This window comes from Coregonus lavaretus (genome assembly GCF_964263955.1).
Source record: "Coregonus lavaretus genome assembly, contig: HAP1_SCAFFOLD_371, whole genome shotgun sequence".
Lineage (NCBI taxonomy): Eukaryota > Metazoa > Chordata > Actinopteri > Salmoniformes > Salmonidae > Coregonus > Coregonus lavaretus.
In genome coordinates, this window is record NW_028156084.1 from 2,501 (window position 1) to 17,690 (window position 15,190).

Below are 15,190 nucleotides of genomic sequence, written 5' to 3' on the forward strand. Positions count from 1 at the left end.
CTCTCTCTCAGTAAAGTGCATACCTGTACTGATAGAAATGGATGGAGTTATCACAAGGCCTTCTCTCTCTGTCTCTCTCTCTCCGTCTGTATGTCTGTTTCTCTATCTCTATCTCTCTCTCTCTCTATCTCTCTCTCTCTCTGTCTCTCTCTGTCTCTCTCTCTTTCTCTCTCTCTCTCTGTCTCTCTCTCTCTAACTCTCTCTCTCTGGCTCTCTCTCTCTATCTCTCTCTCTCTCTCTCTGTCTCTCTCTGTCTCTCTCTGTCTCTCTCTGTCTCTCTCTGTCTCTCTCTGTCTCTCTCTGTCTCTGTCTCTCTCAGTAGAGTACATACCTGTACTGATAGACATTGATTGGGTTTCAAGTCAACTCCATATATTATATTATCAACCGTAGTTTCCATGTATTGATCGATCACAATCAGACCTTTACTGTAAGCCTGACTGTTATTGATCTAGTTAGAAATGATGTGATTGATGGTTGTATTACAGATTATGTTACAGAACAACCACAAACATAGTTTAGACTTTTCCTGTGCACTCAACATGATGTTTTTTCCTACTGTAGCTCAACGGCCTAATGATGTATCTTATATGACTACAGACAGGGTTACTTCCCATTTAGGTAAAGTGGTCAGGGAAAAGGTGATTGGGTTTGAACCCGGGTCTGTGCACTACACTAAGCTAAAGCATTGAATACTTTGAACACATTGACCACATTGAACACATTGACAACATTGAACACATTGACAACATTGAATACATTGAACACAGTGACAACATTGAACACATTGACCACATTGAACACATTGAACACATTGACCACATTGAACACATTGACCACGTTGACAACATTGAAAACATTGAACATATTGAAAACTTTGACCACATTGAAAACATTGAACACATTGTCCACATTGAAAACATTGAACACATTGTCCACATTGAAAACATTGAACACATTGAAAACATTGAACATATTGAACATATTGTCCACATTGAAAACATTGAACACATTGAAAACATTGAACACATTGAACACATTGTCCACATTGAAAACATTGAACACATTGAACCTGGTTCTTGTCTCTTTTTCACTTCTCTCCGGTCCTTTTACCAGGTCCTACCTGGACATGCTGAAGGTGATCTTGTTTAGCTACCTGTTCTGGTTTGTCCTCACCATCATCTTCATCACTGGCACCACACGTATCAGCATCTTCTGTTTGGGCTATCTGGTGGGATGTTTCTACTTCCTGCTGTTCGGCGGGGAGCTGCTGCTCAAGCCAATCAAGAAGATCCTACACTACTGGGACTTCCTGATCGCCTATAATGTGTTTGTCATCACCATGAAGAACATCCTGTCTGTGAGTGGGACCGTGATTATGAACAGGGTTTATATAGCATTCTTAAGTGTTCATAAGCACTACATACAGTAGATGCTTCACAATAATAAACAAAGTCATATTACATAAAGGTGAATATGAAAGGTCCTTCCATCCAGTGTTCTCCTTTTCACCACCCACCATCTGACTCACCCTGTGTAGCTGATTCACCCTGTGTATCTGATTCACCCTGTGTATCCGATTCACCCTGTGTATCCGATTCACCCTGTGTATCTGATTCACCCTGTGTATCTGATTCACCCTGTGTATCTGATTCACCCTGTGTATCTGATTCACCCTGTGTATCTGATTCACCCTGTGTATCTGATTCCTTGATTAACCTGTGTATCTGATTCACCCTGTGTATCTGATTCACCCTGTGTATCTGATTCCTTGTTTATCCTGTATATCTGATTCCTCATCTCTGCGCTGTGTTCAGATCCTGGCCTGTGGTTACATCAATGTCCTGGTAGTCAACAACTGTTGGCTGATCCAGCTCCTCAGTCTGGCCTGCACCATCAAGGAGTATAACGTCATCACCAACAGAGACTTCACACGTAAGTCTCTTACTAAATAACGGATCATTTAATGTCATGAAGCACAGTAGCATTCAACAGTTTAAAATCAATTAAACCAATGTTTTATGAAGGAGATTAAATGTAGAAATGATATAAATAAAGGTGTTCTCTCTGTGTGTGTGTGTGTCTGTCTGTGTGTGTGTGTGTGTCTGTGTGCGTGTGTGTGTCTGTGTGCGTGTGTCCTCTCTAGCCGTGGACGGTGTTCAGAACTGTATTCTGCCCAGCGACGAGGCTGGGATCATCTGGGACAGTATCTGTTTTGCCTTCCTGCTGTTGCAGAGACGTGTCTTCATGAGTTACTACTTTCTACACGTGGTGGCTGACATCAGGGCCTCCCAGATACTGGCATCCAGGTATGCACATAACTGGCTTTCCAACCCAGGTGTCAATGGTACCGATGTGGATGTGGTGGAGGAGTCAGGCGCAGGACACAGAGGTAAAGTCCAACAGACTTTAATAGTCACCAAAATGCAAGTGAAAACCTCCGACCTCAAAACAGACAACGAGGCGAGGGAAAAATACGCACACGCGTAAACACTAAGACATGAAACAAAACGGGAGCAAACACATAGCTCCGACACAATGGCAGGAAGCAACAACACACAAGATTACTAGAACAAAACAAGGAACTTATAGGACACGTAATCAAGACACAAATGGACACAGGTGATACAGACAGACAAAAACAATCAAATGCAGACACATAGAGCGGTGGCAGCTAATACTCCGGGGACGGCGAACGCCGAAGCCTGCCCGAACCAGGAGGAGGAGCAGCCTCGGCCGAAACCGTGACACCAGGTCCCTTAAATGCCACAAAACTGGTTTAGCCCACTGAGCTAAAGTCTAGACATTAGGTTGGGGAGCTAACGCAAGTCTTTAGGTCCCAGGCAAGGTTACTCATCACACAAGCGTGGTTCCAAAGACCTCCATTGCACCAGCGAACTCTTTACAACTGTTCTTACTCAGCTGTAGTACTGTGATGATAATGTACCTGTGATATGATAACGTATCTGCGATACGATAATGTACTGTGATATGGTCATGTCTATGTGATATGGTAATGTATCTGTGATATGGTAATGTTTCTGTGATATGCTAATATATCTGTGATATGATAATGTACCTGTGATATGATAACGTATCTGTGATACGATAATGTACTGTGATATGGTCATGTCTATGTGATATGGTAATGTATCTGTGATATGGTAATGTTTCTGTGATATGCTAATATATCTGTGATATGATAATGTACCTGTGATATGATAACGTATCTGAGATATGATAATGTGCTGTGATATGGTAATGTAAATGTGATATGGTAATGTTTATGTGATATGCTAATGTTCTGTGATATGGTAATGTATCTGTGATATGGTAATGTTTCTGTGATGTGCTAATATATATGTGATATGATAATGTATCTGTGATATGATCATGTATCTGTGATGTGATCATGTATCTGTGATGTGATCATGTATCTGTGATGTGATCATGTGTATGTGTGTTTCAGAGGGGCTGAGTTGTTCCAGGCTACGATAGTGAAGGCAGTCAGAGCCAGATTGGAGGAAGAGAACAAGTCTATGGAACAGCTGAAGAGACAGTAAGTCACAACAAGCTGGATATGGACCTTCCCTTTAAACCTTTATCTATGAACCTTCCCTTTAAACCTTTATATATTAACCTTCCCTTTAAACCTTTATCTATTAAACTACCCTTTAAACCTTTATCTATTAACCTTCCCTTTAAACCTGTATCTATTAACCTTCCCTTTAAACCTTTATCTATTAACCTTCCCTTTAAACCTTTATCTATTAACCTTCCCTTTAAACCTGTATCTATTAACCTTCCCTTTAAACCTTTATCTATTAACCTTCCCTTTAAACCTTTATCTATTAACCTTCCCTTTAAACCTTGATCTATTAACCTTCCCTTTAAACCTGTATCTATTAACCTTCCCTTTAAACCTTTATCTATTAACCTTCCCTTTAAACCTGTATCTATTAACCTTCCCTTTAAACCTTTATCTATTAACCTTCCCTTTAAACCTGTATCTATTAACCTTCCCTTTAAACCTTTATCTATTAACCTTCCCTTTAAACCTGTATCTATTAACCTTCCCTTTAAACCTTTATCTATTAACCTTCCCTTTAAACCTTTATCTATTAACCTTCCCTTTAAACCTTTATCTATTAACCTTCCCTTTAAACCTTTATCTATTAACCTTCCCTTTAAATCTTTATCTATTAACCTTCCCTTTAAACCTGTATCTATTAACCTTCCCTTTAAACCTTTATCTATTAACCTAACCTTTAAACCTTTATCTATTAACCTTCCCTTTAAATCTTTATCTATTAACCTAACCTTTATCCAGTCTTTATCTATTAACCTAACCTTTATCCATTCTTTATCTATTAACCTAACCTTTATCCATGCTTTATCTATTAACCTAACCTTTATCCATCCTTTATCTATTAACCTAAGCTTTATCCATGCTTTATCTATTAACCTAACCTTTATCCATTCTTTATCTATTAACCTAACCTTTATCCATGCTTTATCTATTAACCTTTATCCATGCTTTATCTATTAACCTAACCTTTATCCATGCTTTATCTATTAACCTAACCTTTAAACCTTTATCTATTAACATCATCTTTATCCAGCCTTTATCTATTAACAAAACTTCATCCTAACCTTTATCCAGACTTTATCTATTAACCTAACCTTAATCCATCCTTTATCTATTAACCAAACCTTTATTCAGTCTTTATCTATTAACCTAACATTTATCCAGCTTTTATCTATTAACCTACCTTTATCCAGTCTTTATCTATTAACCTAATCTTTATCCAGACTTTATCTATTAACCTAACCTTAATCCACCCTTTATCTATTAACCAAACCTTTATCCATGCTTTATCTATTAAACTAACCTTTATCCAGCTTTTATCTATTAACCTAACCTTTATCCAGACTTTATCTATTAACCTAACTTTTATCCAGGCTTTATCTATTAACCTTTATCCAGACTTTATGTATTAACCTAAACTTTATCCAGACTTTATCTATTAACCTAACCTTTATCCAGCCTTTATCTATTAACCTAACCTTTATCCAGTCTTTATCTATTAACCTAACCTTTATCCAGACTTTATCTATTAACCTAATCTTTATCCAGTCTTTATCTATTAACCTAACCTTTATCCAGCTTTTATCTCTTAATCTAACCTTTATCCATGCTTTATCTATTAACCTTTATCCATGCTTTATCTATTAACCTAACCTTTATCCATGCTTTATCTATTAACCTTTATCCAGTCTTTATCTATTAACCTAACCTTTATCCAGTCTTTATCTATTAACCTAACCTTTATCCAGGCTTTATCTATTAACCTAATCTTTATCCAGCCTTTATCTATTAACCTAACATTTAAACGTTTATCTATTAACCTAACCTTTATCCAGTCTTTATCTATTAACCTAACCTTTATCCATACTTTATCTATTAACCTAACCTTTATCCATGCTTTATCTATTAACCTAATCTTTATCCAGTCTTTATCTATTAACCTAACCTTTATCCAGCTTTGATCTATTAACCTAACCTTTATCCATTCTTTATCTATTAACCTTTATACAGTCTTTATCTATTAACCTAACCTTTATCCAGACTTTATCTATTAACCTAACCTTTATCCAGACTTTATCTATTAACCTAACCTTTATCTATTAACCTAATCTTTATTAACCTAACCTTTATCCATGCTTTATGTATTAACCTTTAAACCTTTATCTATTAACCTAACCTTTATCCAGACTTTATCTATTAACCTTTATCCAGACTTTATCTATTAACCTAACCTTTATCTATTAACCTAATCTTTATTAACCTAACCTTTATCCATGCTTTATGTATTAACCTTTAAACCTTTATCTATTAACCTAACCTTTATCCAGACTTTATCTATTAACCTAACCTTTATCCAGACTTTATCTATTAACCTAACCTTTATCTATTAACCTAATCTTTATTAACCTAACCTTTATCCATGCTTTATGTATTAACCTTTAAACCTTTATCTATTAACCTAACCTTTATCCAGCCTTTATCTATTAACCTAATCTTTATCCATGCTTTATCTATTAACCTAACCTTTATCCAGACTGCATCTATTAACCTAACCTTTATCCATCCTTTATCTATTAAACTAATCGTTATCCATGCTTTATCTATTAACCTAACCTTTATCCAGCCTTTATCTATTAACCTAATATTTATCCAGTCTTTATCTATTAACCTAACCTTTATCCATGCTTTATCTATTAACCTAACCTTTATCCAGTTTTATCTATTAACCTTTATCCAGCCTTTATCTATTAACCTAATCTTTATCAATGCTTTATCTATTAACCTAACCTTTATCCAGACATTATGTATTAACCTTTAAACCTTTATCCAGTCTTTATCTATTAACCTAATCTTTATCCATGCTTTATTTATTAACCTAACCTAACCTTTATCCAGTCTTTATCTATTAACCTAACCTTCATCCAGTCTTTATCTATTAACATAACCTTTATCCAGTCTTTATGTATTAACCTAAACTTTATCCAGTCTGTATCTATTAATCTTTATCCAGACTTTATCTATTAAAATAACATTTATCCAGACTTTATCTATTAAAATATATTTATCCAGTCTGTATCTATTAACCTAACCTTTATCCAGTCTTTATCAATTAAGATTACTTTTATCCATGCTTTATCTATTAAACTAACCTTTATCTAATCTTTATCTATTAACCTAAACTTTATCCAGTCTTTATCTATTCAAATAATCTTTATCCAGTCTTTATCTATTAACATAACCTTTATCCAGTCTGTATCTATTAACCTAAACTTTATCCAGTCTTTATCTATTAACCTAACCTTTATCCATGCTTTATCTATTAACCCAAGCTTTATCCATGCTTTATCTATTAACCTAACTTTATCCAGCTTTTATCTATTAACCTAACCATTATCCATGCTTTATCTATTAACCTAACCCTTATCCAGCCTTTTTCTATTAACCTAACCTAACCTTTATCCAGTCTTTATCTATTAACCTAACCTTCATCCAGCTTTTATCTATTAACCTAACCTTTATCCAGACTTTATCTATTAACCTAACCTTTATCCAGATTGTATCTATTAACCTAACCTTTATCCAGACTTTGTCTATTAACCTTTATCCAGACTTTATCTATTAACCTTTATCCAGACTTTATCTATTAACCTAACCTTTATCCAGGCTTTATCTATTAACCTAACCTTTATCCAGACTGTATCTATTAACCTAACCTTTATCCAGACTTTATCTATTAACCAACCTTTATCCAGTCTTTATCTATTAACCTAACCTTTATCCAGGCTTTATCTATTAACCTAACCTTTATCCAGCTTTTATCAATTAACCTAATCTTTATCCAGTCTTTATCTATTAACCTAACCTTTATCCAGGCTTTATCTATTAACATAACCTTTATCCATGCTTTATCTATTAACCTAACCTTTATCCAGGATTTATCTATTAACCTAACATTTAAACCTTTATCTATTAACCTAACCTAACCTTTATCCAGTCTTTATCTATTAACCTAACCTAACCTTTATCCAGTCTTTATCTATTAACATAACCTTTATCCAGTCTTTATGTATTAACCTAAACTTTATCCAGTCTGTATCTATTAATCTTAATCCAGACTTTTTCTATTAAAATAATCTTTATCCAGACTTTATCTATTAAAATATATTTATCCAGTCTGTATCTATTAACCTAATCTTTATCCAGTCTTTATCAATTAAGATTACTTTTATCCATGCTTTATCTATTAACCTAACCTTTATCTATCTTTATCTATTAACCTAAACTTTATCCAGTCTTTATCTATTCAAATAATCTTTATCCAGTCTTTATCTATTAACATAACCTTTATCCAGTCTTTATCTATTAACCTAACTTTATCCAGCTTTTATCTATTAACCTAACCTTTATCCAGTCTTTATCTATTAACCTAACCTTTATCCAGTCTTTATCTATTAACCTTTATCCAGACTTTTCTATTAACCTAAACTTTATCCATCCTTTATCTATTAACCTAACCTTTATCCAGTCTTTATCTGTTAACCTATCCTTTATCCAGACTTTATCTATTAACCTAACCTTTATCCAGACTTTATCTATTAACCTAACCTTTATCCAGACTTTATCTATTAACCTAACCTTTATCCAGGCTTTATCTATTAACCTGACCTTTATCCATGCTTTATCTATTAACCTAATCTTTATCCATGCTTTATCTATTAACCTAATCTTTATCCATGCTTTATCTATTAACCTAATCTTTATCCAGACTTTATCTATTAACCTAACCTTTATCCAGTCTTTATCTATTAACCTAACCTTTATCCAGTCTTTATCTATTAACCTAACTTTTATTCAGCTTTTATCTATTAACCTAACCTTTTTCCAGACTTGATCTATTAACCTAATCTTTATCCAGGCTTTATCTATTAACCTAATTTTTATCCAGCTTTTATCTATTAACCTAACCTTTATCCAGACTTTATATATTAACCTTTGTCCAGACTTTATCTATTAACCTAATCTTTATCCATGCTTTATCTATTAACCTAACTTTTATCCAGCTTTTATCTATTAACCTAACCTTTATCCAGACTTTATCTATTAACCTTTGTCCAGACTTTATCTATTAACCTAACCTTTATCCAGACTTTATCTATTAACCTTTATCCAGACTTTATCTATTAACCTAACCTTTATCCAGACTTTATCCAGACTTTATCTATTAACCTAACTTTTATCCAGTCTTTATCTATTAACCTTTATCCAGCCTTTATCTATTAACCTAATCTTTATCCAGTCTTTATCTATTAACCTAACCTTTATCCAGGCTTTATCTATTAACATAACCTTTATCCAGGATTTATCTATTAACCTAATCTTTATCCATGCTTTATCTATTAACCTAACCTTTATCCAGGATTTATATATTAACCTAATCTTTATCCATGCTTTATCTATTAACCTAACATTTAAACCTTTATCTATTAACATAACCTTTATCCAGGATTTATCTATTAACCTAATCTTTATCCAGTCTTTATCTATTAACCTAATCTTTATCCAGGCTTTATCTATTAACCTAACCTTTATCCAGGATTTATATATTAACCTAATCTTTATCCATGCTTTATCTATTAACCTAACATTTAAACCTTTATCTATTAACATAACCTTTATCCAGCCTTTATCTATTAACCTAATCTTTATCAATGCTTTATCTATTAACCTAACCTTTATCCAGACATTATGTATTAACCTTTAAACCTTTATCCAGTCTTTATCTATTAACCTAATCTTTATCCATGCTTTATTTATTAACCTAACCTAACCTTTATCCAGTCTTTATCTATTAACCTAACCTTCATCCAGTCTTTATCTATTAACCTAACCTTTATCCAGTCTTTATGTATTAACCTAAACTTTATCCAGTCTGTATCTATTAATCTTTATCCAGACTTTATCTATTAAAATAACATTTATCCAGACTTTATCTATTAAAATATATTTATCCAGTCTGTATCTATTAACCTAACCTTTATCCAGTCTTTATCAATTAAGATTACTTTTATCCATGCTTTATCTATTAAACTAACCTTTATCTAATCTTTATCTATTAACCTAAACTTTATCCAGTCTTTATCTATTCAAATAATCTTTATCCAGTCTTTATCTATTAACATAACCTTTATCCAGTCTGTATCTATTAACCTAAACTTTATCCAGTCTTTATCTATTAACCTAACCTTTATCCATGCTTTATCTATTAACCCAAGCTTTATCCATGCTTTATCTATTAACCTAACTTTATCCAGCTTTTATCTATTAACCTAACCATTATCCATGCTTTATCTATTAACCTAACCCTTATCCAGCCTTTTTCTATTAACCTAACCTAACCTTTATCCAGTCTTTATCTATTAACCTAACCTTCATCCAGCTTTTATCTATTAACCTAACCTTTATCCAGATTGTATCTATTAACCTAACCTTTATCCAGACTTTGTCTATTAACCTTTATCCAGACTTTATCTATTAACCTTTATCCAGACTTTATCTATTAACCTAACCTTTATCCAGGCTTTATCTATTAACCTAACATTTAAACCTTTATCTATTAACATAACCTTTATCCAGCCTTTATCTATTAACCTAATCTTTATCAATGCTTTATCTATTAACCTAACCTTTATCCAGACATTATGTATTAACCTTTAAACCTTTATCCAGTCTTTATCTATTAACCTAATCTTTATCCATGCTTTATTTATTAACCTAACCTAACCTTTATCCAGTCTTTATCTATTAACCTAACCTTCATCCAGTCTTTATCTATTAACATAACCTTTATCCAGTCTTTATGTATTAACCTAAACTTTATCCAGTCTGTATCTATTAATCTTTATCCAGACTTTATCTATTAAAATAACATTTATCCAGACTTTATCTATTAAAATATATTTATCCAGTCTGTATCTATTAACCTAACCTTTATCCAGTCTTTATCAATTAAGATTACTTTTATCCATGCTTTATCTATTAAACTAACCTTTATCTAATCTTTATCTATTAACCTAAACTTTATCCAGTCTTTATCTATTCAAATAATCTTTATCCAGTCTTTATCTATTAACATAACCTTTATCCAGTCTGTATCTATTAACCTAAACTTTATCCAGTCTTTATCTATTAACCTAACCTTTATCCATGCTTTATCTATTAACCCAAGCTTTATCCATGCTTTATCTATTAACCTAACTTTATCCAGCTTTTATCTATTAACCTAACCATTATCCATGCTTTATCTATTAACCTAACCCTTATCCAGCCTTTTTCTATTAACCTAACCTAACCTTTATCCAGTCTTTATCTATTAACCTAACCTTCATCCAGCTTTTATCTATTAACCTAACCTTTATCCAGATTGTATCTATTAACCTAACCTTTATCCAGACTTTGTCTATTAACCTTTATCCAGACTTTATCTATTAACCTTTATCCAGACTTTATCTATTAACCTAACCTTTATCCAGGCTTTATCTATTAACCTAACCTTTATCCAGACTGTATCTATTAACCTAACCTTTATCCAGACTTTATCTATTAACCTACCTTTATCCAGTCTTTATCTATTAACCTAACCTTTATCCAGGCTTTATCTATTAACCTAACCTTTATCCAGCTTTTATCAATTAACCTAATCTTTATCCAGTCTTTATCTATTAACCTAACCTTTATCCAGGCTTTATCTATTAACATAACCTTTATCCATGCTTTATCTATTAACCTAACCTTTATCCAGGATTTATCTATTAACCTAACATTTAAACCTTTATCTATTAACCTAACCTAACCTTTATCCAGTCTTTATCTATTAACCTAACCTAACCTTTATCCAGTCTTTATCTATTAACATAACCTTTATCCAGTCTTTATGTATTAACCTAAACTTTATCCAGTCTGTATCTATTAATCTTAATCCAGACTTTTTCTATTAAAATAATCTTTATCCAGACTTTATCTATTAAAATATATTTATCCAGTCTGTATCTATTAACCTAATCTTTATCCAGTCTTTATCAATTAAGATTACTTTTATCCATGCTTTATCTATTAACCTAACCTTTATCTATCTTTATCTATTAACCTAAACTTTATCCAGTCTTTATCTATTCAAATAATCTTTATCCAGTCTTTATCTATTAACATAACCTTTATCCAGTCTTTATCTATTAACCTAACTTTATCCAGCTTTTATCTATTAACCTAACCTTTATCCAGTCTTTATCTATTAACCTAACCTTTATCCAGTCTTTATCTATTAACCTTTATCCAGACTTTTCTATTAACCTAAACTTTATCCATCCTTTATCTATTAACCTAACCTTTATCCAGTCTTTATCTGTTAACCTATCCTTTATCCAGACTTTATCTATTAACCTAACCTTTATCCAGACTTTATCTATTAACCTAACCTTTATCCAGACTTTATCTATTAACCTAACCTTTATCCAGGCTTTATCTATTAACCTGACCTTTATCCATGCTTTATCTATTAACCTAATCTTTATCCATGCTTTATCTATTAACCTAATCTTTATCCATGCTTTATCTATTAACCTAATCTTTATCCAGACTTTATCTATTAACCTAACCTTTATCCAGTCTTTATCTATTAACCTAACCTTTATCCAGTCTTTATCTATTAACCTAACTTTTATTCAGCTTTTATCTATTAACCTAACCTTTTTCCAGACTTGATCTATTAACCTAATCTTTATCCAGGCTTTATCTATTAACCTAATTTTTATCCAGCTTTTATCTATTAACCTAACCTTTATCCAGACTTTATATATTAACCTTTGTCCAGACTTTATCTATTAACCTAATCTTTATCCATGCTTTATCTATTAACCTAACTTTTATCCAGCTTTTATCTATTAACCTAACCTTTATCCAGACTTTATCTATTAACCTTTGTCCAGACTTTATCTATTAACCTAACCTTTATCCAGACTTTATCTATTAACCTTTATCCAGACTTTATCTATTAACCTAACCTTTATCCAGACTTTATCCAGACTTTATCTATTAACCTAACTTTTATCCAGTCTTTATCTATTAACCTTTATCCAGCCTTTATCTATTAACCTAATCTTTATCCAGTCTTTATCTATTAACCTAACCTTTATCCAGGCTTTATCTATTAACATAACCTTTATCCAGGATTGATCTATTAACCTAATCTTTATCCATGCTTTATCTATTAACCTAACCTTTATCCAGGATTTATATATTAACCTAATCTTTATCCATGCTTTATCTATTAACCTAACATTTAAACCTTTATCTATTAACATAACCTTTATCCAGGATTTATCTATTAACCTAATCTTTATCCAGTCTTTATCTATTAACCTAATCTTTATCCAGGCTTTATCTATTAACCTAACCTTTATCCAGGATTTATATATTAACCTAATCTTTATCCATGCTTTATCTATTAACCTAACATTTAAACCTTTATCTATTAACATAACCTTTATCCAGGATTTATCTATTAACCTAATCTTTATCCATGCTTTATCTATTAACCTAACATTTAAACCTTTATCTATTAACCTAATCTTTATCCAGACTTTATCTATTAACCTAACCTTTATCCAGCCTGTATCTATTAACCTAACCTTTATCCAGACTTTATTTATTAACCTAACCTTTATCCAGACTTTATCTATTAACCTAACCTTTATCCAGACTTTATCTATTAACCTAACCTTTATCCAGCCTTTATCTATTAACCTAATCTTTATCCAGTCTTTATCTATTAACCTAACCTTTATCCAGACTTTATCTATTAACCTAAACTTTATCCAGTCTTTATCTATTAACCTAACCTTTATCCAGCCTTTATCTATTAACCTAATCTTTATCCAGTCTTTATTTATGAACCTAACCTTTATCCAGGCTTTATCTATTAACATAACCTTTATCCATGCTTTATCTATTAACCTTTATCCAGGATTTATCTATTAACCTAATCTTTATCCATGCTTTATCTATTAACCTAATCTTTATCCATCCTTTATCTATTAACCTAACCTTTATCCAGTCTTTATCTATTAACCTAACCTTTATCCAGTCTTTATCTATTAACCTAACCTTTATCCATTCTTTATCTATTAACCTAACTTTTATCCAGCTTTTATCTATTAACCTAAGCTTTATCCAGACTTTATCTATTAACCTAATCTTTATCCATGCTTTATCTATTAACCTAAGCTTTATCCATGCTTTATCAATTAACCTAACCTTTATCCATGCTTTATCTATTAACCTAGCCTTTATCCATGCTTTATCTATTAACCTAATCTTTATCCATGCTTTATCTATTAACCTAACCTTTATCCATGCTTTATCTATTAACCTAATCTTTATCCATGCTTTATCTATTAACCTAACCTTTATCCAGTCTTTATCTATTAACCTAACCTTTATCCATGCTTTATCTATTAACCTAACCTTTATCCAGTCTTTATCTATTAACCTAAACTTTATCCAGTCTTTATCTATTAACATAACCTTTATCCAGTCTGTATCTATTAACCTAAACTTTATCCAGTCTTTATCTATTAACCTAACCTTTATCCATGCTTTATCTATTAACCCAAGCTTTATCCATGCTTTATCTATTAACCTAACTTTATCCAGCTTTTATCTATTAACCTAACCATTATCCATGCTTTATCTATTAACCTAACCCTTATCCAGCCTTTTTCTATTAACCTAACCTAACCTTTATCCAGTCTTTATCTATTAACCTAACCTTCATCCAGCTTGTATCTATTAACCTAACCTTTATCCAGACTTTATCTATTAACCTAACCTTTATCCAGATTGTATCTATTAACCTAACCTTTATCCAGACTTTGTCTATTAAACTTTATCCAGACTTTATCTATTAACCTTTATCCAGACTTTATCTATTAACCTAACCTTTATCCAGGCTTTATCTATTAACCTAACCTTTATCCAGACTGTATCTATTAACCTAACCTTTATCCAGTCTTTATTTATGAACCTAACCTTTATCCAGGCTTTATCTATTAACATAACCTTTATCCATGCTTTATCTATTAACCTTTATCCAGGATTTATCTATTAACCTAATCTTTATCCATGCTTTATCTATTAACCTAATCTTTATCCATCCTTTATCTATTAACCTAACCTTTATCCAGTCTTTATCTATTAACCTAACCTTTATCCAGTCTTTATCTATTAACCTAACCTTTATCCATTCTTTATCTATTAACCTAACTTTTATCCAGCTTTTATCTATTAACCTAAGCTTTATCCAGACTTTATCTATTAACCTAACCTTTATCCATGCTTTATCTATTAACCTAAGCTTTATCCATGCTTTATCTATTAACCTAACCTTTATCCATTCTTTATCTATTAACCTAGCCTTTATCCATGCTTTATCTATTAACCTAATCTTTATCCATGCTTTATCTATTAACCTAACCTTTATCCATGCTTTATCTATTAACCTAATTTTTATCCATGCTTTATCTATTAACCTAACCTTTATCCAGTCTT

General features: G+C 31.8%; 1 protein-coding gene across 1 annotated transcript in view; it reads left to right on the forward strand.

The window, feature by feature from the left end:
• Nucleotides 1-1,116: 1,116 nt before the first annotated feature.
• LOC311126864 (piezo-type mechanosensitive ion channel component 2-like) overlaps nucleotides 1,117-15,190 on the forward strand; it is a gene marked incomplete at both ends in the record, with an annotated part of 197,156 nt that continues 183,082 nt past the window's right edge. Inside the window, 4 exons of the mRNA XM_084200840.1 lie at nucleotides 1,117-1,360; nucleotides 1,818-1,935; nucleotides 2,147-2,309; nucleotides 3,470-3,559. Of these exons, the coding sequence (XP_084056966.1) occupies nucleotides 1,117-1,360; nucleotides 1,818-1,935; nucleotides 2,147-2,309; nucleotides 3,470-3,559 (615 nt within the window). The remainder of the gene's footprint in view (nucleotides 1,361-1,817; nucleotides 1,936-2,146; nucleotides 2,310-3,469; nucleotides 3,560-15,190) is intronic.